General features: G+C 49.1%; 1 protein-coding gene across 1 annotated transcript; it reads left to right on the forward strand.

Moving 5' to 3' along the window:
• The first annotated feature begins 4,013 nt into the window (after nt 1–4,013).
• Nucleotides 4,014–5,978, forward strand: IL13 (interleukin 13). The gene is made up of 4 exons (XM_088839311.1): nt 4,014–4,145; nt 5,128–5,181; nt 5,423–5,527; nt 5,880–5,978. Exons 1-4 carry the CDS (start codon nt 4,014–4,016, stop codon nt 5,976–5,978), a joined length of 390 nt encoding a protein of 129 aa, XP_088695437.1.
• The last annotated feature ends 16,193 nt before the right edge of the window (nt 5,979–22,171 follow it).

Raw genomic sequence — 22,171 nt, forward strand, 5'->3', positions numbered from 1 at the left:
TGTTATTGAACTTCTGAACAGCAATATTGGAAGCTAAGAGACAACAGCACAGGTATTCAAAATTCTAAAGGAAAATTACTTCTTTTCTGAAGTTCTGTATTTTTTTGGATGTGTTCCTCCCAAGAAAGAGGAAGACCAGGGAAACAAGGAATAGGAGAGCCACAAAGGAAACAGGAGACGGGAATTCCCATGGCAGATGGCAGTGTCCATATCAGAGCAGGTCAGCAGGCTCTAGGTGAGACTTTCTTGAGAAGATGAAATTGTGAGAATAACTGATTTACCCAAATCTTTTGCAAGGAGATTTATGTAAGTGGCTGAGAATTTAAGATTAAATCACTGAGAGGGACATTATGCAAACTAAGCAAATGGACAAAGACTATTATTATTAGAAAAAAAGTTTTGAGAGAAAATGAATCTTAATTATATGCTTTAGCAGAGAATATATTAGCATAATTAAGCAAACAATAAAACTTTTGACCAACCCAAATTATGATCTATGTATACTGGTAGAATGAGAAAAAAAAAAAGGAATGATGCAATGGAAGAAGGATGGCAAGGAGGAGAAAGAATTAAATATTCACTGTAAACCACAGATAATGCCTGCATCTGAAAACCAAGAAACCTAGAAACATGGAGGAGGTAAACACCAAAAGAAATAGTTAAGGTCATGGTTCCTCTGGAGGCCAACGAGGAGGCGGGGAATTGCTTGTCAGAACTGAAGGCTCTGAGATTTTTATCCCACTTGCATGCTAACCTTTTCACTTTCACACATTGGAGAAGGAAATGGCAACCCACTCCAGTGTTCTTGCCCGGAGAATCCCAGGGACGGGGGAGCCTGGTGGGCTGCCGTCTATGGGGTCACACAGAGTCGGACACGACTGAAGTGACTTAGCAGCAGCAGCAGCATGCTAACCAGTCAGCTTGCCATGGTTTCATGGAGGCTGGCAGAAGACATAGGACTCCCAGATCAGAGACAAAGAACAGTTTATTAGACGAAGCGCAAGTATTAGGGTAATATCTTTTTTTGAGATTTTTTTTTTAATGTGGACTATGTTTAAGGTCTTTATTGAATTTGTTACAACATTGCTTCTGGTTTATGTTCTGGTTTTTTGGCCACAAGGCATGTGCACTCCCTGCATTGGAAGGCAGAGTCTTAACCACCGGACCACCAGCGACGTTCCAAGAGTATTATCTCTTTTAGGTTCCCTGAACCCCAGTTCTCACAGAGTAATGTCAAGAGAGCCATAAGGTACCTGTGCACACAGTGAGTTGCTTTATAAGATAAGAAGTCTGAGCTTAGACAACCTGAACTGCTATAATGGATATTTAAGCCTGCCCGCTTTTTGCTTCAGAAGATACTCTCTCTTCAAAGGCTGTCAGCTATGCAAACACTTGTAAAAAGACTGCAGGGAACAAAGTAGGGCACTCAGCGCCTCACTCACCAGACTCGCAGACCAATGGGGAAAGTCTCAAAAGTGCTATTTTTCACAATAAACCTCCTCAAATTGTTTGATTTAAAAAATTACATGCACGTATAACTTTCATAAAAAAGAAAATCTATTAAGTTAGAAATTTTACATTATTAAAACAACTTGCCTAACCCTTATTCCCACTGACGCAGAAACAAATTTGGGGGGGAAGGTACGGAATTGATAAAGGAAGTTTTTCAAAACTTCGCGCAGGGTAGGCTGGTCCCAGTGAAGGATGTCCCAACCCCATTAGTCCCATCTGTGGTGAGAGCTGGGCAGTGAGGCTTGTGAGCCTGCCCTTCCCTGGCCACGGATCTGGGCTGGCTCCTACACGCCGAGTGCTGGGTTCTGCTCCTGTAAGAGCCGACCTGGCGGCCCAACGCAGTGGCTGGTGGAGAGTTGCAAGTCACGTGTGTCAAGTGCCCGGAGCAGCACTTCTGTAGTTGTGTTTATTGCAATGATTCGGGACATCAACCGAGCCCCGCTGAAAACAAAACAGCATCACGGTCCGACTGACTAACCAGCAGGGGCTCGCCGGGGGCTGAGGGCCAGCTCAGGAGGGGCGGGCAGCTCGGTTGTGTCCCGGCAAGATTCCCCTGCCCTGGGGATATAGGCGCCATCCCCTAGCTGGTGCGCACAGGCACCCTGACCCAGCCTGGCGCTCAGCCCGCTTGCTCCCACCCTTGCCACTCTCTCGTCAGGCCTCCAGCACTCGTGGACCAGGGCAGGGGGCAAGAGTGGGTGCTTCGCGGCTCGGCGGAGAAGCGAGCCTGCACTCCTACCCCTCCCTTCTTCACCGGCCGACGCCTGCGGCCAGAGGGGACCCAAGCTGCGCGGATCCCGTTTATCAGCCCCATCTCCCATTACATAAGGCGTCGCCTATCTCCGGGGCATCGCTGCGACCGCGGGCCTTCTCCTACGCCTACGCGCGGGGGCGCCCCTGCCCACCGCTCCCCGCTTGGTTGTGCTGTTCGTATGGGGAGGGGGCATTCCACTCATCCTGGCGCAGGCCATGGTGGTTCCCCACTCCTTCCCCCAACACAGAGACCCCCCTCCCCAAGGAGATGCTACTGACCCTGTTCCGCAGAAGAAGAAACTGAGGTCCCACAAGCAGGTGGCAGCACTCCAGGCATGGGCGAGCCACAAAAGGCAGGGCCTGGCTTCCAGGTCTTTAGGGTCTGCAGTTATGCTGGGAAGCCTGGGGCTGGGAGAGAAGAGAGGGTAAGAACCATGTTACCAGTGAGAGGAGAGGGTGGGTGAGGCGAGGCTGGGCTTTCTCTTCTGAGCAGGAGCGACAGCCCAGCGTCCCTTAGAGGACCCTTGTGAGGAGGTTAAGCCCCACTGGCATAGGACAGAGAGGCAGCCAGAGCAGAGAGGGGGCCTAGTGGGGGAGGCACTGGCTTAGGGGAGGAAGTGGGTGAAGGAGCAAGCTTGACATCAGCACCTGATAGGCAAATACTGGTACCTCAGTTGCACGAGTTTCTGAAGGACTTCTAGAGAAATGAGGGGAGAACCGGGAAGTGGCTACCCTTCCAGTGTCCCTTCAGGGGGTGGGCGGCCCACAGGGACCCCAGAGTGGGGGCAGGCCCAGGAGTCACCCTCCACAGCCTTCAGTCTGCAAAGCAAACCTGACGATCAGAGAGCACAGGTTGGTCTCGCAGATACGGATGCAGGGAGGGGGTTGCCCCAGGTCTCAGTGGCAGTGGGGACAGCTACTCTCCAACAGGTCCTCCCCAGGGCAAAGGCTGGGTCCACCTCCTGCCAGTGCCGCTCTCTGAAGGTTTCCCAGCAAGATGAACCCACACTGAAGGCTGGGTGTGGCACCCAGCGTCCAGGCTGCACATACTGAGAGTTATCAGCAAAACAACCTTCCAAAGGAAAGTTCCCGCAAGGATCCCTGAATATGACTGGATCTTTCAATGGAAACCTGGGAATCTGAAATTCCAGTCCTTCCCACACTGGGGCAGCAGGGAATCAGATCGGTTAAAAGAAATGAACATCACTCTTCTTTTATCCTGTTTGAATTTTGTATCCAGAGCAAGCATTGATTTGGTAATGTAACAGAACTGTTCAATGAAAAAATAATCCCCCCAGATTCCCACATCTGATAGACTGTGATCAGAGCACTGTCTCTCCAGCGATTCTGGTGACCCAAAGGGATCTGCGGACAGGAGCTGGGTGGGCACTTGCTAAAAGTGCTGGAGTTCCAGCTAGCATAGTTGACATGGGGCTGCCCTCGGGGTCCTCTCATTCACCTCTGCAGTAAGTTCATCCAGATCTCGAAACTGCCCTTGACCCTTCTCAGTAATAAGTCCACAAGAAATCAAATTCTTTCCTTTATGCGACACTGGATTTTCCACAAAGTAAAATTAAGATGAGTAAAGATGTGGTTTGTAGATAGTGCCCGACAAAGCGGAGACCAGGGTGTGAGGCGTCACCACTTGGGCCTATAAAAGCTGCCACAAGAGGCTAAGGCCACAGACACTCAGCTTAGGCCAGCCTATGTGTCCGCTTCTCAGTTCTTCCTGTGCTGTTCTAGGCTCCATGGCGCTCTTATTGACCGCGGTCATTGTTCTTACCTGCTTTGGTGGCCTCACCTCCCCGGGGCCTTTGCCTTCCTCTCCAGCCCTCAAGGAGCTCATTGAAGAGCTGGTTAATATCACCCAGAACCAGAAGGTGAGTGCCTGTGGGCCAGGGTCCCAGCTCTGAGGGTGCAGGGGTGAGGGGCTCTCAAGGAAGAAGCCCGGAGGACTGCAAGGTGAGTCTGGCCTTGAGGGAGAAGGGCCAGGCTAGGGGTGAAGTGCAGCAGTATGGATGGATCCATGAAGGAATATGGCAGAGCCCTCAGGGACCACTTGCTCCCCTGGCCTGGCCCTGCCTGCCATGGTCAGCTCCTGCTCAGTGGTTTTGGAACAGAGGAAAGAAGAGGAGAGCTGGCACCCTCCTAGAACTATTTGGCATTTGCCAACTAGATCTGAACGCCGCAATGGAGTCATTATTCACAGCATCTTAGTTAAGCCCACCCTCATGGAAGAATCCCTTAGTGGGGTCAGCTCCTCTCCCCAGTGCTGAGGGCCCACACTTTCTGAGCACCAATAATGTGCCAGGCCCATTTCTGGGGCTTTACATCTTATAACATCGCTGCCAACCACCTCAGGAGACAGGCACGATACCCCATTTTATTGACTAAGCATCAGTGAGGTTAAATGACAAAAGTCAGATTCAAGCCAGTACTGGTTGACACCAGAGTGCCCATGCTCTGAACTGCCCCAATTCAGAAGGCAGGTTGTTTCCAGACTAGACTCCCGTCACCTCCCATCAGATTGGCCTGGCCACCTCTGCCCTCACCCTACCCTGCCCTGGGCCTTCCCTGCAGTCCCCGTCAGCCGGCCCGTGTCACCTGTCCTCCCACTCTGGCTACGGCAAGCTTCACACAGGCTTGTCCCTTACTGGTTGTGTCACTCAGTATTTCTCTCTCAGTTCTAAGTCCCTGGACAGTGGGTCTCCCCCACTGTGCAGAGCAAGAAATTAAGCTCGGGAACACTGAAGGTCCCAGGTCTGCCGCTGCTGTCCTGGGAATGTTTGTGGGGCCTGATCCCTGTGGAGGCCTGGCCTGAGACCCTGCCAGCACTCAGCTCGCTGTCCTTTGCCCCCTCAGGTGCCACTGTGCAACGGCAGCATGGTGTGGAGCCTCAACCTGACAAACAGCATGGTAAGGACCCCCCAACACCGCAGGGATGTGGCCAGGGCTGCAGCCCTCTGAGGTCATTTCTGAGCCTTGCTCACACAACTGGGGGGTTCCAAGCAAGCTTCAAGAGCCACTCTCTGCCCCCTCATAATCTGGGCTCCCCCACCACCCAGACCTGTCTCCGCTGGGCCGCTCAGGTCCCCTCCTCCTACAGACTCACTGAACGTGCCGCCTGACTCCCCGGTGTTTCCCCCCACCCCCACAGTACTGTGCAGCCCTGGACTCCCTGATCAGCATCTCCAACTGCAGTGTCATCCAGAGGACCAAGAGGATGCTGAGTGCGCTCTGTCCTCACAAGCCCTCAGCTAAGGTAAGGCCCCCTGTCCTTTGACCTGGCACCCACTTCTGCCAGCCCTGGACTCACCCAGGGAGCCCCAGAGGAACCTGGCTGAGCATCGGAGGCAGGTGTCCACAAAGGGGTGGGTCCACTGTGGAAGCAGGGACATGGCTTTGGGATTTCCAAGACATGGGCTTGAGGGCTCCCAACTCCTACCTGAGCTTCATTCAGTCCCACATCTGTAAAATGTGGGTGATAACAGTACCCACCTCATGGGGGCTTTTGTGAAGAATGAACCAGCAGGTGAGCGGAAAGCCCCTGAAGGATGCTGATCGTCCTCACTCTGGCCTCCCACCAACACGCTGGCCTCTTTGCCTTGCAGCAGGTTTCCAGTGAGTACGTCCGAGACACCAAAATTGAAGTGGCCCAGTTCTTAGAAGACCTGCTCAGACATTCAAGGATGGCTTTTCGCAATGGAAGTTAAAACTGAAACATGAAAAGCTAGCATTATTATCTGCAGAGGCAGATCCTGACTATCTAAGTTGCAGATTTATTTTTCTTTCAGATGTCAGAAATTTCTTGGGGAGACTAAAGGAGGGTTAGGGAGGGGGGATAAGATGTCCTTAGCTTAGACTTGAGCCTGTGCTGCCTGCCTTGAGCCTAGCCAACTTCAGCTGCCCTGTGCCTTGATATCCGGGGCTCAGCCCAGCAGGCCTCCTCCATCCAGGACTCCGAGCTTGGTGGACAAGGGTGGACCTTGCCCTACAAGACCTCCCCCTCCTCAGAACAAACTATAGTGTTTTTTAGACACCTGGTGGAGGAGACACCTGCTTTACACAGGGGCAACTGAGGCAGAGAGCAGCCCAGGCATCTTCCTTCTTGGCCTTATTTATTACTGTGTGTTATTTAAACAAGTCTTTTTGTCTGTACTGGGATTAGGAGGGACTGTTACTGCCAGAACTTGGAGCCAAGGGCTTGGAGACTTGGGGATCCAGCACTAAAGCAGTGGGCATTAGGAATCCCTGGCAGTAAGTACTGCATGCAAACTTCTGCTACCTCACTAGGGTCCTGGGGCCAAGGCAGGGGACAGGAGAGAGGGCCAGAGTAGCCACTCTTGTCTGACAGCCAGCAGTGGGCCCTCAGCCAAGTAATTTATTATTTTTCCTAGTATTTAAAGTTAAGTATTAAAATATGTTATCAAAGAGTTAATAATATATAGAAGTCTAGAACACTGCATATGGTATGTGTGGACTGAGTGGGGGGGTCACTGAATAAATTGTTTCATTTATTTTGTCAAGCTAAAAGCTAAAATAAAGATGGTGACAAGAGAACCGATGGTGTTTGCCTTTTATTTTGGCCTTTTGGGGATACTGACCTGTGTTCTTAAAACTCTGAGGAGCTCTCTGGGAAGCAGGCCAGCTGGAGGAGTGGAGGGGGAGTGAGGGACGAGACCTAGGCTGAAAGAACACAAGCAGACCCCTTGGGGAGAAGAGACCTGGCCAGGAGGAAGTCCCCCACCACCACCCACAGGGAGGCAGAGGAAGCATGGGCCAGGGTGTCGGGGTTCAAAGAGGATGTCTGGAGCAGACAGAGACCTCGGAAGTGGTCTCATGACCACAGCTCTTGATGGGTGGCCAGCCTGTGTCTGGCACCACCCACTCGCCTTCTGGTATCACACCATGATGTTCAGGGAAGAGCAGGTGGCTTACCAAAGGTCCCACAGCTGGTCAGGAGCAATGCCAGGGTGTGAACCCCAAACTCACTCCAGCTCCACAGCTCGCACATTTAACTACCCTGCCTTCCTCTGTCTAAATGCCATCTGGCCTGAATCCAAGACCTTTATAATATTTTCACCAGCTTATGTGGGCGCCTCCCCTGATGGGTAAGTCGCTGCTTACTCTCCAGGGACAGCCCATTCACTGTCTGGACACCTCCTGTCATGAGACAGTGCACACACCCATCTCTGTGAACAAAGAGTGCCACTGACTTGTGGCCCCTGGACTGTGGAGTGACCGGGGTGGAGAGCCAAGGTTGCGGGGCCTGGGTCAGACACTGCTCCCCTAAGCAGGTCTTTTTGCTTCTCCTTCAGTCAAGGCCAGCACATGGAAGGCAGGAAACAGCCGGCCACAGCAAGCCACAGCTAATGGGCATACCCATCAGCCATGGTTCACACTGTGCATCTCTGGAAGCACAAGATGCTTCTTGCAATAGGTGGTGGGTCATTAGAGACCAGTCTCAGATGCTGAGTGGAAGGCAGGCACACTTCCTGCAGAGCCCAGAACCCTGTGGGAACATCTACAGTGATGCTCACAAGTCAGTGGAGACAGTCACTCGGAAGCAGTGAGAGTTTCTGCCGTGCTTGATTCAGGCAACAGAGACCGTGGCAGGACCTGTCCAGGGTGCAGAAGGCCGCAGTGCACCGCTCCAGGGGCCACTCTCAAATAGAGGGAACCCCTCATGTGCACCCAGACAGAGGTGAGGGAGGAAGCCACAATCCACTGTGTAGGGACCTAGGGATGCTCAGTCCAGAGAGAGAAGACCTGGGACTGGGCACGGGCGCTGAGTATCCCATGGGCTGTCCAAGGTGGGAACCAACAGTCTCTGCACCCAAGAGGTCTCAGAACCTGTCAAGCGCCACCGCATTTGCCGAGGACTGCCTGAGGCCTGCACCTCCCCAGACCGGGACAGTGATGACCAAGCCACCACACGTACTCCAAGCTGAGCAGCAGAAATAAGTCTTTAAAGAATGGTGTGCAGCCCATGGAGTTGCAGAGAGTCGGACACAACTTAGCGACTGAACAACAAAACAATGGCGTCTGGAGAAGGGTGCTCTACCCTGGGAGGGAGGAAGCTCGAATGTCAGGTGGGAGTAGGAGTGAGATCTCTGCCATTCTCCTTGATCCAGAAATTTGAAGATTTTGAAGTCAAAAGAGTATTATTTATGGAAGATTGATCTTTTTAATGCTACACATTTATTTAAAAGTCAAAAGTTTAAAAAAGATTAATCATATTGGCAAGGATATGGAAGAACTGGAAGCCCCAAACTCTTCTGGTAGGAATACAAAAGGAAACAACCATTTTACATCAGAGTATGTGCTGATATGCTGTCGCAGCCAACTCTTTGCAACCCCATGAACTGTAACCCACCAGGCTCTTCTGTCCATGGAATTTTCCAGGCAAGAACACTGGAGCAGGTTGCCATTTCCTTCTCCAGGGTGATTTTTTTTTTTTTTTCTTTTTTAACACAATACTTAGTGATCTCTTAGTGATCTCTGGTGGCATCACCTTTGACCCACATCCTCCCTGCTCAAGCAGGGCATTGAACTGTCTGTCCAAAATAGAGATGAAAAGACTTCCAGTGAAAATTCCACGTGAATTTCTTGAGAACAAAGGCTGGAACAGAGGCTGACGTAGAGGAGGACCCCTTAGGGTTTCCCACACCACACATGCAGGAGGGCCCGGCTGCAAGATGCACATCCCGACAGGGCTGCCTGGACCCCACCACTAGGGGTCCACAGTGCGACACATCCTCAACCACCGAAGCTCCCTGCCTGCACCTCCTCTGAGACTTGTTTCCTGAGGGGCCTGTAGTCTCCAGGGGTGCACGGTGACCTGGAGGGGGCTGGGGGCTTCCAGGGATGACAGACCTCACAGAGCCACAGAATCAAGTCTCTGCTGCTGGCAACAGGAAGGTGGGCCGGTCAGGAATGAGATAAGGAAGAAAGAGGGGAAAAAAAGGTATGTGTCAGCTCTTGTGGCTGGGAGCATCACCACCTGGGGACTGACCCGCTGGGTACTTGCTGGAAGTTTTCTCTAACCACATGGTCTCACATCTTTCATGCACAAGGTAAACCCCAAGCAGGGCCCAGAGAAGGGGCATCGGAAGAGATAGAATGCTTGGTGAGTGGGAGGGAGATGCAGTGGTGGGGCCCAGGGTGGGGAGCCCCTTGGCAACCCAGGAACCCCAGGCCTGGGAGGTTTCACTAGAAGAGGGGCTGGGGCTCAAGTGAGAAGTGAGACACACACTCGGGTTTCCAGTGAACTTGATGCAACACACCTCTGTTTGCTGCTCAGATGAGGCGTCAGAAAACATTCCGAGTCACCTTGGGGGTTTCTCTGAGGTTGGCCGTCTGAACTGCTCAGGACCCAGGAGGACAAGGGCCTGCAATCTTGTTTCCTTGTGACCAAGCGGCTTGAAGGCTGGGGTTTATCGAATCCATCAGCTTATCATTTTTTCATTATGATCAATGGGGAAGTGCCTTCTGCTCATGATCTGAATTTGCTGGTCAGTTTGAACAAACTCCAAACCCACTCCTCCCCTGAGCTGACTCCCTTCTAAGAAGACCCGGACAAGTCCAGGCTGACTGTGTCCAGCCAGGGTGGCCTGGCTGGGCACACACAGGCCAGGGGGCCAGCCTCTCCAGAGGTCCAAGCTGGTGTCAGAACTGCTGGCTGTATCACCCCTCCCACACACGCTGCCCACTCCTACTCTGAAAAATAAAAGTCACAAAGCCTCATTATGTTCACTCATTTCTCGGCTCCACCCAAAAGCAACAGAGCACAGGGTTTGCAACAAACTTTCCCAGATCAACTGATTTCTCGGCAGCAAGGGAGGGCCCCATGACGAAGCCATTTGAAATCCCAGAAGCAATTTTCTACTTACGACCTCACTTTCTGTTGCATTCTCTCCCTTCCCCTCCTGAGTGTCTTCTCTTGTGGAAAGTGATTCTCTCAAAGCATCGTTCAGAAACGCCCCCAGCCCGCGCTGCCTGGGCAGATGCTGCCTGTGTGGTCACCAGTGACGCAGACGCCAAAATTAAATATAGCATCATCAGCTCCGCTCTCTGCATCACTTGGACCAGTGTGGGGGTCCTAGGGCTCTTCCTGAAACCTACAAGGGTGGGAAGGCCTGAGCTGGCTGTAGCAACCCCTGTAGAGCCGAGCTGATGGCCTCTAGTGGGCCAGGGGGCCCTGGGCCAGAAGGGGTTACGGTACTAGAAAAGCAGTTTCTCATTCATTGCCTTTTCTTTCTTCTAATCTCTGTCTTCCCACATTTTCTATGAATAATGAGCATACATTCATTTCCCACTGGGGGACAAAGACAAATATAATTAGAAAAATAAAGCAACAGAACATGGAATTGATGCCACATCCATGAAGGAGCTGATCAAAACTGGGGCTGGGAAGGGCCAGCAGTACATGAGAGGCAGAGCCCAGGACCTCTCAGCTCAGGTCTAACTGCTCCCTGGGGTCAGCTGACTCAGGAGAGGAAGGGGCCTTCTGTAGGGGCCGAGACGCAGGAGGTCCTACACTATTTCCCACGTAGGCTGGATCTTCTTGAACCAATCAGATCCTATACTGCCAAACAGAGAGGAAGATGTCCTATTCTTGGGAATCTTAACCTAGCCCAACCTGCCTGGAGGTGGGGCCAAGAGGATCAGAGCAGGAAGAGAGAAGAAAGGGTGGGTTGCCAGCCCAGCTCTGAGACTGAGGTGCCCTGGGGGCAGATGGACAGCTCCTGCAGACTCCTCAGCCAGCTTCCCTCTCTTTCAGGAGAAGGGACTGCTTTAGCATCTGCTTGGCAAAGACCAAGTCCACAGCCTGCCTCCCTCCTTTCCTTGTCCCCTTGTCAGGAATCCTCCTGGGTCTATACCCAGAACCCCATCCCACTTACCTTCTCCAAGGGTTCAAGGCAATGACTTCAGCGTCCAAACAGCCCTGGTTTCAAGTCCCAGCTGTGCCCTTGACTTCCCCTGTTGTGACTTAAGCAGAGTTTCAGCTGCCCCTCTGTGAAATGGAGCTCCATTCATTCAAGGATCTCCTGAGGCCTTTATTAGGTGCTAGATACTTTTCTAGGAGCTGGGGATTCATGGTGGAAAAAACAAGGTCACTTCTACTAGGGGGACAGGATGCACAAACAAGAGAACACAGGATGTGCAGGGGACAGTGAGTGTTGTGGGGGGCAAAAGAGTAGTTAGGGGGCAGGCAGGGGCTGCCATGTTGTGAGGGGAGGTCAGAGTCAGATATATACTGATATATACTTATTTGTATATATCATTTACATCAACATTACATTACATATGATACACAGCAATTATAAATACATGTATATTATGTAGTACATAAATGTATAAATTAAATATATATTTAATTTTTCTATCTAAAGTTTAAAAATCTTTTACTATAGAAATTTTTCAAATATGTACAAAAGAAACTCTCAGATATCCACTGCCCAACTTCAACACTTAGCAACTCATGGGCTTCTCTGGTGGTCCAGTGGTTAAGAATCTGCCTTGCAACACAGGGGACACCAGTTCGACCCCTGGTCTGGGAGGACTCCACATGTGGTGGAACAACTAAGCCTGTGCACCAGAGCTACTGAGCCTGCTCTCTAGAGCCCACAAGCCACAACTACTGAGTCCACACACTGCAATTACTGAAGCCCGTGTGCCTAGAGCCTGTGCTCCGCAACGAGAGAAGCCACCACAATGAGTAGCCCACACATCTCAACCAAGAGCTGCCCCCACTCTCTGCAACTAGAGAAGGCAGCACGCAGCAATGAAGACTCACAACAGCCAAAAAATAAATAAATAAACCTTAGGAAAAAAAGTTATCAACTCATCTATCTCTGCCCTACCTGTCCCACTTCTGAGCCAGCACATCATTCATTTGTGACTGCAGTCTGAAGGCAGAGACTTTGGTGGCAAATTGGGGGTAGGGCACAGCAGGTTTGCACCAGGGTATGAGCACCCTGTGGCGGTAAAGAATCTGCCTGCAATGTGGGAGACCTGGGTTCCATCCCTGGGTTGGGAAGATCCCCTGGAGAAGGGAATGGCCTGGAGAAGTCCATGGACAGAGGAGCCCGGCAGGCTACAGTCCATGGGGCCACACAGAATCAGAGATGACTGAGTAACTCACACACATGCAAACCCACACGTGTGCACATACGCACCCTGAAGAATGGAATTGCCGTTTACAAAGGAAGCCTGTGCTCAAGTGTGCCCCATTTAAAAAAATAACTATTGATCATGAGTTGTCCCCCATCCCTTGCAGCTAACACCCCAATATAGCTCGTCTTTCAGAATGTATCCCCGCCGCTATTCCCATTTCATGAGCCCACACGCTCCAGAAGCCACCTCCGTGATGTCACTGATTATCTCCCATCACTAAACCCAGCAGAAGCCCTTCTGCCCTATCTCATCTGACCCCGAGGAACACTCGACACTGCTGACCTCTCACTTGTCTTCAAGGCTCTCATGCCTGGGTTCCCTCTAGGGCGCTTGGTTGCCTACCTTCCCTTCTTCCTTCCCTCCCTCCAGTGTCACTGAAGTGCCACAGTCATTTCTCATTCCCTCTCTTCCCTTTCTGCCCAACCCAGGCAGGACTGTTCCCTTGGCATCCCCTCACCCTCTGTCTACCATGCAGCCCCTCCTCAGGTCAGAGCTGTAGACCCAGCAGCAGGGGCCTCAGTCCACAGCGGCCTCCCACTCTCCTTCCCTCCCTCAACGGCCAACTCTGCAAACAGCGGTTCCCCAAGCTAGAATCCTGGGGTCCTCTTCCTCTTTCCCACATTCATCCAATTCTAAGTGCTATTAATAGTAATGATGATGATGATAGCAACGATAAAGGTTACAATGCTAGCTGGCATCTATGGGTTTCCCACATGGAAGGCACACCAAACACTTAATTACCTCAGATAATCTTCCCAGTTTGACATAGAAGCCTGGACAGACTCACCCTTTCCCAAGGTCACCCAGAGAATAAGTGACAGAGCTGAGACTGGGGTCCCGCTGAGTCCAGAATATTCTATTGCTGCTGAGTAACCCTCAGACCCATAGCACTCACTGTCTCACCCTCCACGCCAGCTCCCTCCCTCACAGGATGACTGCAGTGTTCTAACTGGTTCCCCCCTCCCCACCACCCACTGGCTTTCCTGGTTCCTCAGGGAGCCCCCGCCCTCTGTAGGCCTCTCACTGATACCCCTGCCCTAGCGCCCTCCCCTCCCTCCAGTCCCCTATGTATTCCAGTCTCTACTAAGCATCACCCCCTTGGAGGAGTATCACCTGTCTCCATGAGGAAGCCCATGAGGAGCTGGAAGGGCTTTTGTGGGTGTTGTCCGGCACAGCTGACAGAAGAGGAGCAGCGCTTGGGGTGAGATGAGCCATGGGGATGGCGGGACAGGCAGGAATCACCAGCCAGGGTCCAGAGAGACTGGGCTACTCTGCTTACCCTCCAAGCCTTTCCCCCTGAATGTTCACAACTACAGCTCTCAGATGCCCCTGAAGATAGTGAAAGTCTGGGTGTGTGAAGACACCATTTTCCATTCCCTTGGACTAGGGGTGGGGAGGTAAGGTTCCCCCTGGAGGAGTTTGTGGGTGCTAGGAGGCAGTGGAGGCTGCAGCCCTAGGATCCCTGGATGGCAGCCTGAGGACATTCTTGGGCTCCAGGCCTGTAATGGCAGCCTCATGGGTAGCAGTCCTCCCTGAGGGCCATCTCTTTAGAGTTCTGAACCCAGCCTGGAGCCTTCCCTCTAACCTCCCAACATTTTTATAATACCTACTTTCCTGCATTCAAAGCTTTCTGCGTAAGGTGTCACTGCAGTGTTTGTTTCCTGTAATGAATCCACATAAATAATCATAAGGGCCACAGTGGAGCAGCTAAGAGTGACTCTCTAAACAGGAATGGAGCCTCAAAGGAGGAGAGGCATCCAAGAGTGACATGGGTGGGGAAGTGGCCACTGGCAAAACCTCCACTGCTGCTCAGATTCAAGTTCGCCTAACAGGTAAAAGTACCACAGTTGTCCCGATGACCAAAGATATGTGTTAACTAACAGCACTCACTAGGTGCTGGACACCTAGTCAGTCAGCAATCTGACTGACTACTTCAAAAACATTAACTTAGTTATGCCTCAGAACAACCTCAGAGACAAGTTCCACTATGATCCCCACCAGACAGAGGAGGCTGAGGGGCATGCCTAAGCCCACACAGCAAGAAAGCAGAGCAGCCAGAACAACGGGACCAGAGCTGGCCCACTGTGTGTTCTGGGGCCTCCAGAACAGCTACCCTTCATGGAATTGATTTAGGGTGGCCTTGGCCTGCAGTGGCTTGAAGCAGGGCTTTGGCTCCCCGCCAGAGACTGAGGCCAGGTTGCAGGGTAAGAACACCGAATCCTAGGCACTAAACCAGGTTACTGACAAGGCCCTGGCCATTCGACTTTGCAGAAAAAGAATTCCCACAAAGACTCAAAGTAGTGAAACAAGTAAAGTACTCATTAGGAGGAAAACAGAGTACAGTACACACAGGTGGGCTCACAGAGAGAGTCGCCGAGCTGTGCCCTTGTGGCAGTTCGAATTACTTTTATGGGGCATTTCTTCCAGGTTTTCTTTAGCCAATTATTTTGATTTGCCTGGGTCACAGTCCATATTTGGCATATCTCAGGATCCTCCCATAAGTGTGTACGCATCTCTTAGCCAAGATGGATCTGACCAAAGAAGCCTATGGGTAGCCTGAGCATCACTCCCCTTTTGACCTCCAAGGAGCCTTTCTGCCCATGTGTAGTTTGGGAGGTGTCCTGACTCCAAGAGTAATAAATACGTGGCCTGGGCAGGACCCAGCCTCCTCTTTCAACTGTCCTGCTCTTCTCATTGAGGAATTTCAGTCCACGGGAGATGAACGTCCTATCATTCTTCCACGGAAGGGGGGCCCATCTACCTCCTGCCTCAGGGTCATGGTATTACTTGCTGCCCACAGCTCTCTTAAGGGTCAGGGCAGCTCCTAAAATAACCACTAAATTAACCCCTTTCAAAATGACATACAGATGACCATTCCTTACTCTGGATATGCTGACCCAGAAACCAAGGCTCATCTTAAATACATTATAAACATAGGCCAGGTCCAGAAGGCTATATAAGAATATGGCAGAAGAGTAATAAAGCCCTTTTCAGATGACAGTCCCAGTTACCCTGCTCTAAAACCTGGAGATTGGGCACTTTTAAAGACCTGGAAAAATGAGTCCCCAGGTGACCAGTGACTCCCAAAATGGAAATACCAAGTCCTGCTGAGCATCCCTACAGTAGTCAAACTCCAGGCGGTCACCAACCAGGTTCATCCATCCAGGATCAAACCTGTCTCCACTGATGTGTTACAGGAACCTCAAGGCCCACATTCCAGCCATCCCTGTGAATCCATGCCTCCCTCCAGGTCTCTACAGGATCCAGAGGACCCAGAAGAGCCTGAAAGTTCCAGGCAGATGAGTGAGCCACTACAAGACTTGAAGCTACAATTCAAAAAGGATAAAAAATACTTCTGAGACCTTAGGCTAAGTACCCGCAGTTATTATCTGACCGACTGACCCTGACTGGTGCTACTATGAAGCTACTTAGTGTCCTATGCCTATTTCCCTAACCTATAGGATGGACATACAACTCTCTACTCCACATTGCACAAATTCATGCTTCCTCCACTTGGTTGACTGCTGGATTTGTTTACCCCGAGTTAAGTTCATCATGAGCCACGGCGACCTGTCTATCCCGTGAGGAATTTTAGCCAAGTTCCCGATGGAAATTGGTTTTACCAGAGACCCAAGGCTCAGAGCAGTAATGTACAGGATTAGAACTGTTCATTTTCCTACTAAAGAAAATCTGAATGCTTCTTCCCTAATCCTCCCCTTAGCAACAGAAGAACATGAAATCAAACTGGGAGGATGAAGAATTGGCATTAAAGCACCCCAGCACTTCATAAAGGATCCTCCTAAGTCAGAATTCCAGCTACCTATTTGTGCTGAAATTCTAACTCGCTACCTGCAAAGGAAGAAGGATCCACCTTACAGGAACAGGTATTGGGATGGACATGGATGGAACACATTGAGTATATGATCAGAAAACATTTCCATAACAATAGAAATGGATGTTGCTCCATCGCTAAGTTGTGTCCAACTGCTTGCAACCCCATGGACTGAAGCATGCCAGGCTTCCCTGTCCTTCATTATCTCCCAGAGTTTGCTTGAACTCATGTCCATTGATTCGGTGATGCCATCCAACCATCTCATTCTCTGTTGCCCCATTCTCTTGCCCTCAATCTTTCCCAGCATCAGGGTCTTTTCCAATGAGTTGGCTAGGTCCAGTTAGATGGCTAGGTCTCAAATTCTTAAGCCCATTAGTTAGTCTGCTGTGCCCTGCTAGCAAACATATGCCAAATAGATAAGAAACCATGGACCACTAATTGCCTACACAATAACTCCATGTCCACACAGTGTATGCTGGAAGCCTTTATTACTCCTTTCTCAACCCACTCCTTAAATTAATCCAAGCACTGGGCAAGTTCATTAAACTGTTTACTCAACTAACTCGAGATTTACCTGTTGGTATCCCAGATGGACATGCCTATCTCTTTGGGTTCACCTCATTACCATGGTGGGGAGTAGACGCCCAACATGTTCTTCAAAACTTATCTCTTACTGCTACAGCTAGTTCTCTTACTAGTTTACAGAAATATCTAGATTTGCTGGTCAAGGTGGTACCTGACAACCGTCTGGCCCTGGATTATCTGTTGACAGAATGAGGAGTATGTGCAGTTGTCAACACTTCTTGTTGCACCTATGTTAACACTCCTTCCCAGGTGGAGATCAACATGGAAAAAATTTGACAGCAAGCTATCTGGCTTCAACAGACAATTCACCACCAATCCACCCAATCAATATGGGTGGGGAAATTGAAAATGGTTTCTCTAACTTGTTTTCCTGGATCCCACAAGGTATTAAAAATTTTCTGAGAGGAGGTTTCCATTCTCTTATAACCCTCCTTTTCTCAGGCATCTGCAAATAAGACCTTTCAGTCCAAGAATGAGATCTGGGACCAATAGGTTCAGATCTTCCATTACAGACATAGAGAAAGATACTAAATTTTAAAGCCTGAAAATCACAAAATTATGTGACCTTGTACAACCAGATTCCCACCCATGCTTGAGTCTCTGATTATAACAGTCTTTTACTGATCTTAAGCCCTTGCTTCTCTAATCTATTTAGAGGCAGGAAGATGGGCACCCCCTCTCACCTGGGTACATTGATAGGAGGTTCATCCCTCATGGACCAAAACTCTAAGATGAGAATAGCAGGACAATTGAGAGAGGAGGCTGGGCCCTTCCAAAAACACTTCTCACTCGAAGTCAGGAGACCTTCCCAACTACACATCAGCAGAGAGCCTCCTTGGAGGTCAGAAGAGGAGTGATGGTAACTGATGCCAGACTACCCACAGGCCTCTTTGGATAACTGATGTGTGTTCGCAGGTGGGAAGATCCTGAGATATGCCAAATATGGACTCTGAACCAAACAAATCAAAATGATTGGCCAAAGAAAACCTGAAAGAAATGCCCCATAAAAGTAATTCAAACAGTCTCTGACAGGGATAGGACAGTTATACAGGTAGCTGTAGAAGTCCCAGTAGGGAACTGTAGATAGAGGAAAACCTAAGAAACTTTGGGAGACCACTGTAAGTTAATGACCTATTGGAATGTCATTGAATGAAGCAGGTTTGCTTAACTGTGAAGTGAAGTGAAAGTCGCTCAGTCGTGTCCGACTCTTTGCGACCCCATGGACTATACAATCCACGGAATTCTCTAGGCCAGAATACTGGAGTGGATAGCCTTTCCCTTCTTCAGGGGATCTTCCCAGCCCAGGGATCAAACCCAGGTCTCCCACATTGCGGGCGGATTCTTTACCAGCTGAGCCACAAGGGAAGCCTGCTTATAAAGAAAAGTATGAGATATGCCCCAGGTCATTAAGTGAAAGAAGAAAAGTCACACCCCACCATGAAGCAGGCTTAACTATAAAGACTGCTTATAAACAAAAGCATGAGATATGCCTCAGGCCATTAAGTGAAAGAAAAATGTTACCATCTCTACTGATTCAAATAAATGCTATGAAAATCATAGTTTGACCTCATAGGGTCAGATACTCTCCTGCCTGATATGAAGGAGAAGCTAGCAATTTAAGCCTCACATCTACTCAAAGAAGACTATCTTTTCCCTTCTCCCACTTTCCTTTGACTATAAAATTTATTCCTGGGTTGGGAAGATCCCCTGGAGGAAAAAAATGGCAACTCATTCCAGTATTCTTTCCTGAAAAATCCCATGAACAGAAGAGCCTGACAGGCTACAGTCCAAAGGGTTGCAAAGAGTTGGACTGGACTGAGCATTAAGCATGCACATAAAATTGTAGCTCACTTAATCCTCAGTGCATAGCTCCCTCGCCTGCCCCCTTGCATCTCTTATAAGCATCCTATAATAATAAATCTACTTCTTGCCTATCACTTTGCCACTGCTGCTGCTGCTAAGTCACTTCAGTCGTGTCCGACTCTGTGTGACCCCATAGACGGAAGCCCACCAGGCTCCCCCGTCCTTGTGATTCTCCAGGCAAGAACACTGGAGTGGGTTGCCATTTCCTTCTCCAATGCATGAAAGTGAAAAGTGAAAGTGAGGTCACTCAGTTGTGTCCGACCCTTGGCGACCCCACAGACTGCAGCCTACCAGGCTCCTCCATCCATGGGATTTTCTAGGCAAGAGTACTGGAGTGGCTTGCCATTGCCTTCTCCCATTTTGCCTCTAGTTAAACTCTTTATGCACTAAGACACAACCTGAGCTTCATTAAGTCCAGAAACCAGGTGTGTGATCTTCATTGGAAGATTGTGGGTTGTGGCCAGGTTCAAGTTCCAGTCATGTGGATTTTGGCTGGGTTTGAGTTCCAGCATATGAGTTCAAGTACCAATCTGAGGTAAATGATTTCACAAGGGCAAGACCCAGCGACTCTCTCTCTGAATCTGCCTGTGTGTCTATCTGCACATACTATACTTCTTTTCCTCCTAATAAGTACTTCACTTGTTTCACTATTTTCCATCTTTGTGGGAATTCTTTTTCTGAAAAGCCAAATGGCCAGGGCCTTGTCACTGACCACTGGTCTAGCAGTTAGGATTTGGTGCTTTCACTGCCAAGACTGGACCTCAATCTGGTGGGAAATCGAAGTTTGGCTTCAAGCTGCTGCAAGCCGATGCCACCCGAGATATTTGGTGCCGAAACCTAGGAATTCAGAAAGTCAAAGCAACCTACAGGCTTCACCCGGTTTTGGCTTGAGGCAACTAACTTCCACTCTTGCTTTCTTTCTCTTGCTCGACTTTGTTTCCTTTTTGAGACCTGCAAGGCATAACCTCTGTCCACTCACAGCATTATGGCTCCCCCAGCACTGGGGGAGACAGACGAATTCCCCAGCTTGTGCAGATTCAAATGCTGTCCTCTGGAACATGGCACTTCAGTGCTGCCCCGCCTGCCTCGCCATCCTGCCCCATAGCTCCCACAGGCTGGGAAAGGTTCCTTTGTCTCACATGGCTAGGTGCTGGCTGCTGTCCCTGCCATGCAGGTCCCTACCCTCCCAGCTTCTGAACACCCAGCCACATGCATGGCTGCCATGGTTCCACCCTGCAGGCAGGGTGACCATTTTTAACTGCTACTCTTTGAGGGGACCTTCTGGTCACTCCTGATAGTCCGGAGAGTTAATCCTTTTTTCTCTGTCCTCATCCAACCATTGAAACGGCAAAGAAGCTGTATTCTGCTTCTGAGCTATGGATACCAAATTATATTCCTTTTCTGACTCATAACTTTAACCCCAGAACCCCAAGTCCAAGGTTTGGCTCTCAGCAAAGGTTAAAAAAACAAACAACCGTTCAATATGCAGACAGATTTTCTATTGCCTCCCACACATGATGGGATTCTGGTGAACTCTCCTCCTCTCAGCTCTGCCTCAAATCTCAAGGCTTTAGAGGTGTGCTCTACACCCTGTGAACCTTTCCTTAAAAAAGGACTACCATTTTACTCCAAATGATAGCTAATCTGGATTTGAAGTCTCCGTCTATCCTGGAAGGAAGTCTGCCCTTCTCATTAACTCCCCCTATTTGTGTAGCAAAAAATAAACATACCCTAGCAAAAAACACAAATAATCAAATTTTTAAATGTCTAAAACTTGTATAGACACTTTTCCAAAGAAGATATATGAGTGGCCAACAAGTTCAGGAAAAGGGATTCAACAACACTGATCATCAGGGAAATGCAAATCAAGACCACAATAAAATAATACCTCACACCTATTAGAATAGCATCAACAAGACAAGAACATTGGCAAGGATGTGGATAAAAGGGAACCCTCATGCACTGTTGGTAGGAACAAACTATCAAAGCCATTATGAAAAACAGTTATACAGGTTCCTCAAAAAATTAAAAGATAAGAACTACCACATAATCCAGCAATTTCACTTCTGGGAATGTATCCAAAGGAAACAAAATCATTAACTCAAAAAGATACCGGCATTCCCATATTCAAAGCAGCATTATTTACAACAGCTAAGGTATAGAAACATCCTGTGTTCATCACAGACAAATGAAGTTTAAAAGTTGCAGTACATATACAGTGGAATATCATTCACCCATAAAAAGGAAATCCTGCCGTGTATGATAACAGAGATAAGACGCTGAAGTGAAAACTCAAATGCTGTATAATCTCACTTATATATGAATCTAAAAAAAAAAACCTTATAGAAAAAGGGATCAGATTTTTAGTTACCATAGGTAGGGGGAGGAGGGGTAGGGAATTGGATGAAGGCAATCAAAAAGTAAAACCTAGGGACTTCCCTGGTGGTCCAGTGGCTAAGACTCCAAGTTCCCACGCAAGGAGCCTGGTCAGGGAACTAGATCCCACATGCCAAAACTAATGCCAAGAGAAGCCCAAAGAAATAAATAAAAACAAATATTTTCTTTTAAAAAGGTACAAACTTTTTGTAAAGGTAAAAAAGGTAAGAACTGGGGATATAACATAAAACATGATGACTATAGTTAATACTCTAGTATGGAATATTTGAAAGTTGTTGAGAGTAAAAATCCTATGAGTTCTCATCACGAGGGAAAATATTTTTTTCTTTTTTTATATCTATATGAGAGAACTGATGTTAACTAAACTTACTGTAATCATTTCACAATATATTGATATATATAATTTAAATCATTATGTTATACAGTGACATGTCAATTGTATCTCAATAAAACTGGGGGAAAAAAGAAACATTATAAAAAAATAAAAAAGGAACTTATCCAGAGAAGTTTGACCTTTGTCCTGGCTCTTCGGAGGTAACCTCTAAAACCTCTGAATAAAGAATTTGACAGGTCTTTGTCACCAGTTCCTGGAGGTAGGCCATAAATCCTTGCGATCTTCCAAGTTACAGGAGTGTCTTTGCTACTTGTGGTGGAACCTGACAGTTCATGCTAATAAGGCCACTCAAGATGGAGACAAGTTACACTGTTAAGCTGTTGTGTCATCAGCCCATCCTCCAGGGAGGAGGCTGGAGGATGAGGTCAACCAAGTGGCCATGGATTCAATCAGTCACATCTACTGAGTGACACCCCAGTAAAGCTGGACACCAAAGCTCTGATGAGCTGCCTTGGTTGGCACGTTCTGTGTGGAGTCACACATCAAAGTGCTGGGGAAGCGATGCGTTCTGACTCCAGGGAGAGAGCAGGGGAAGCTTCGTGTCTGCAACACTCCTAGACCTCAATCTCCATGTCTCTTCTTTTGGCTGAGTCTGACTGGTATCCTTTCGCTGTAATAAAACTATAACCTTACATATAGTGCTTCTCTGATTTCTG

The sequence above is a fragment of the Moschus berezovskii genome, chromosome 8 (assembly GCF_049115385.1).
Source record: "Moschus berezovskii isolate FMDL1 chromosome 8, NW_MosBer_1.0, whole genome shotgun sequence".
NCBI classification, from domain to species: domain Eukaryota; kingdom Metazoa; phylum Chordata; class Mammalia; order Artiodactyla; family Moschidae; genus Moschus; species Moschus berezovskii.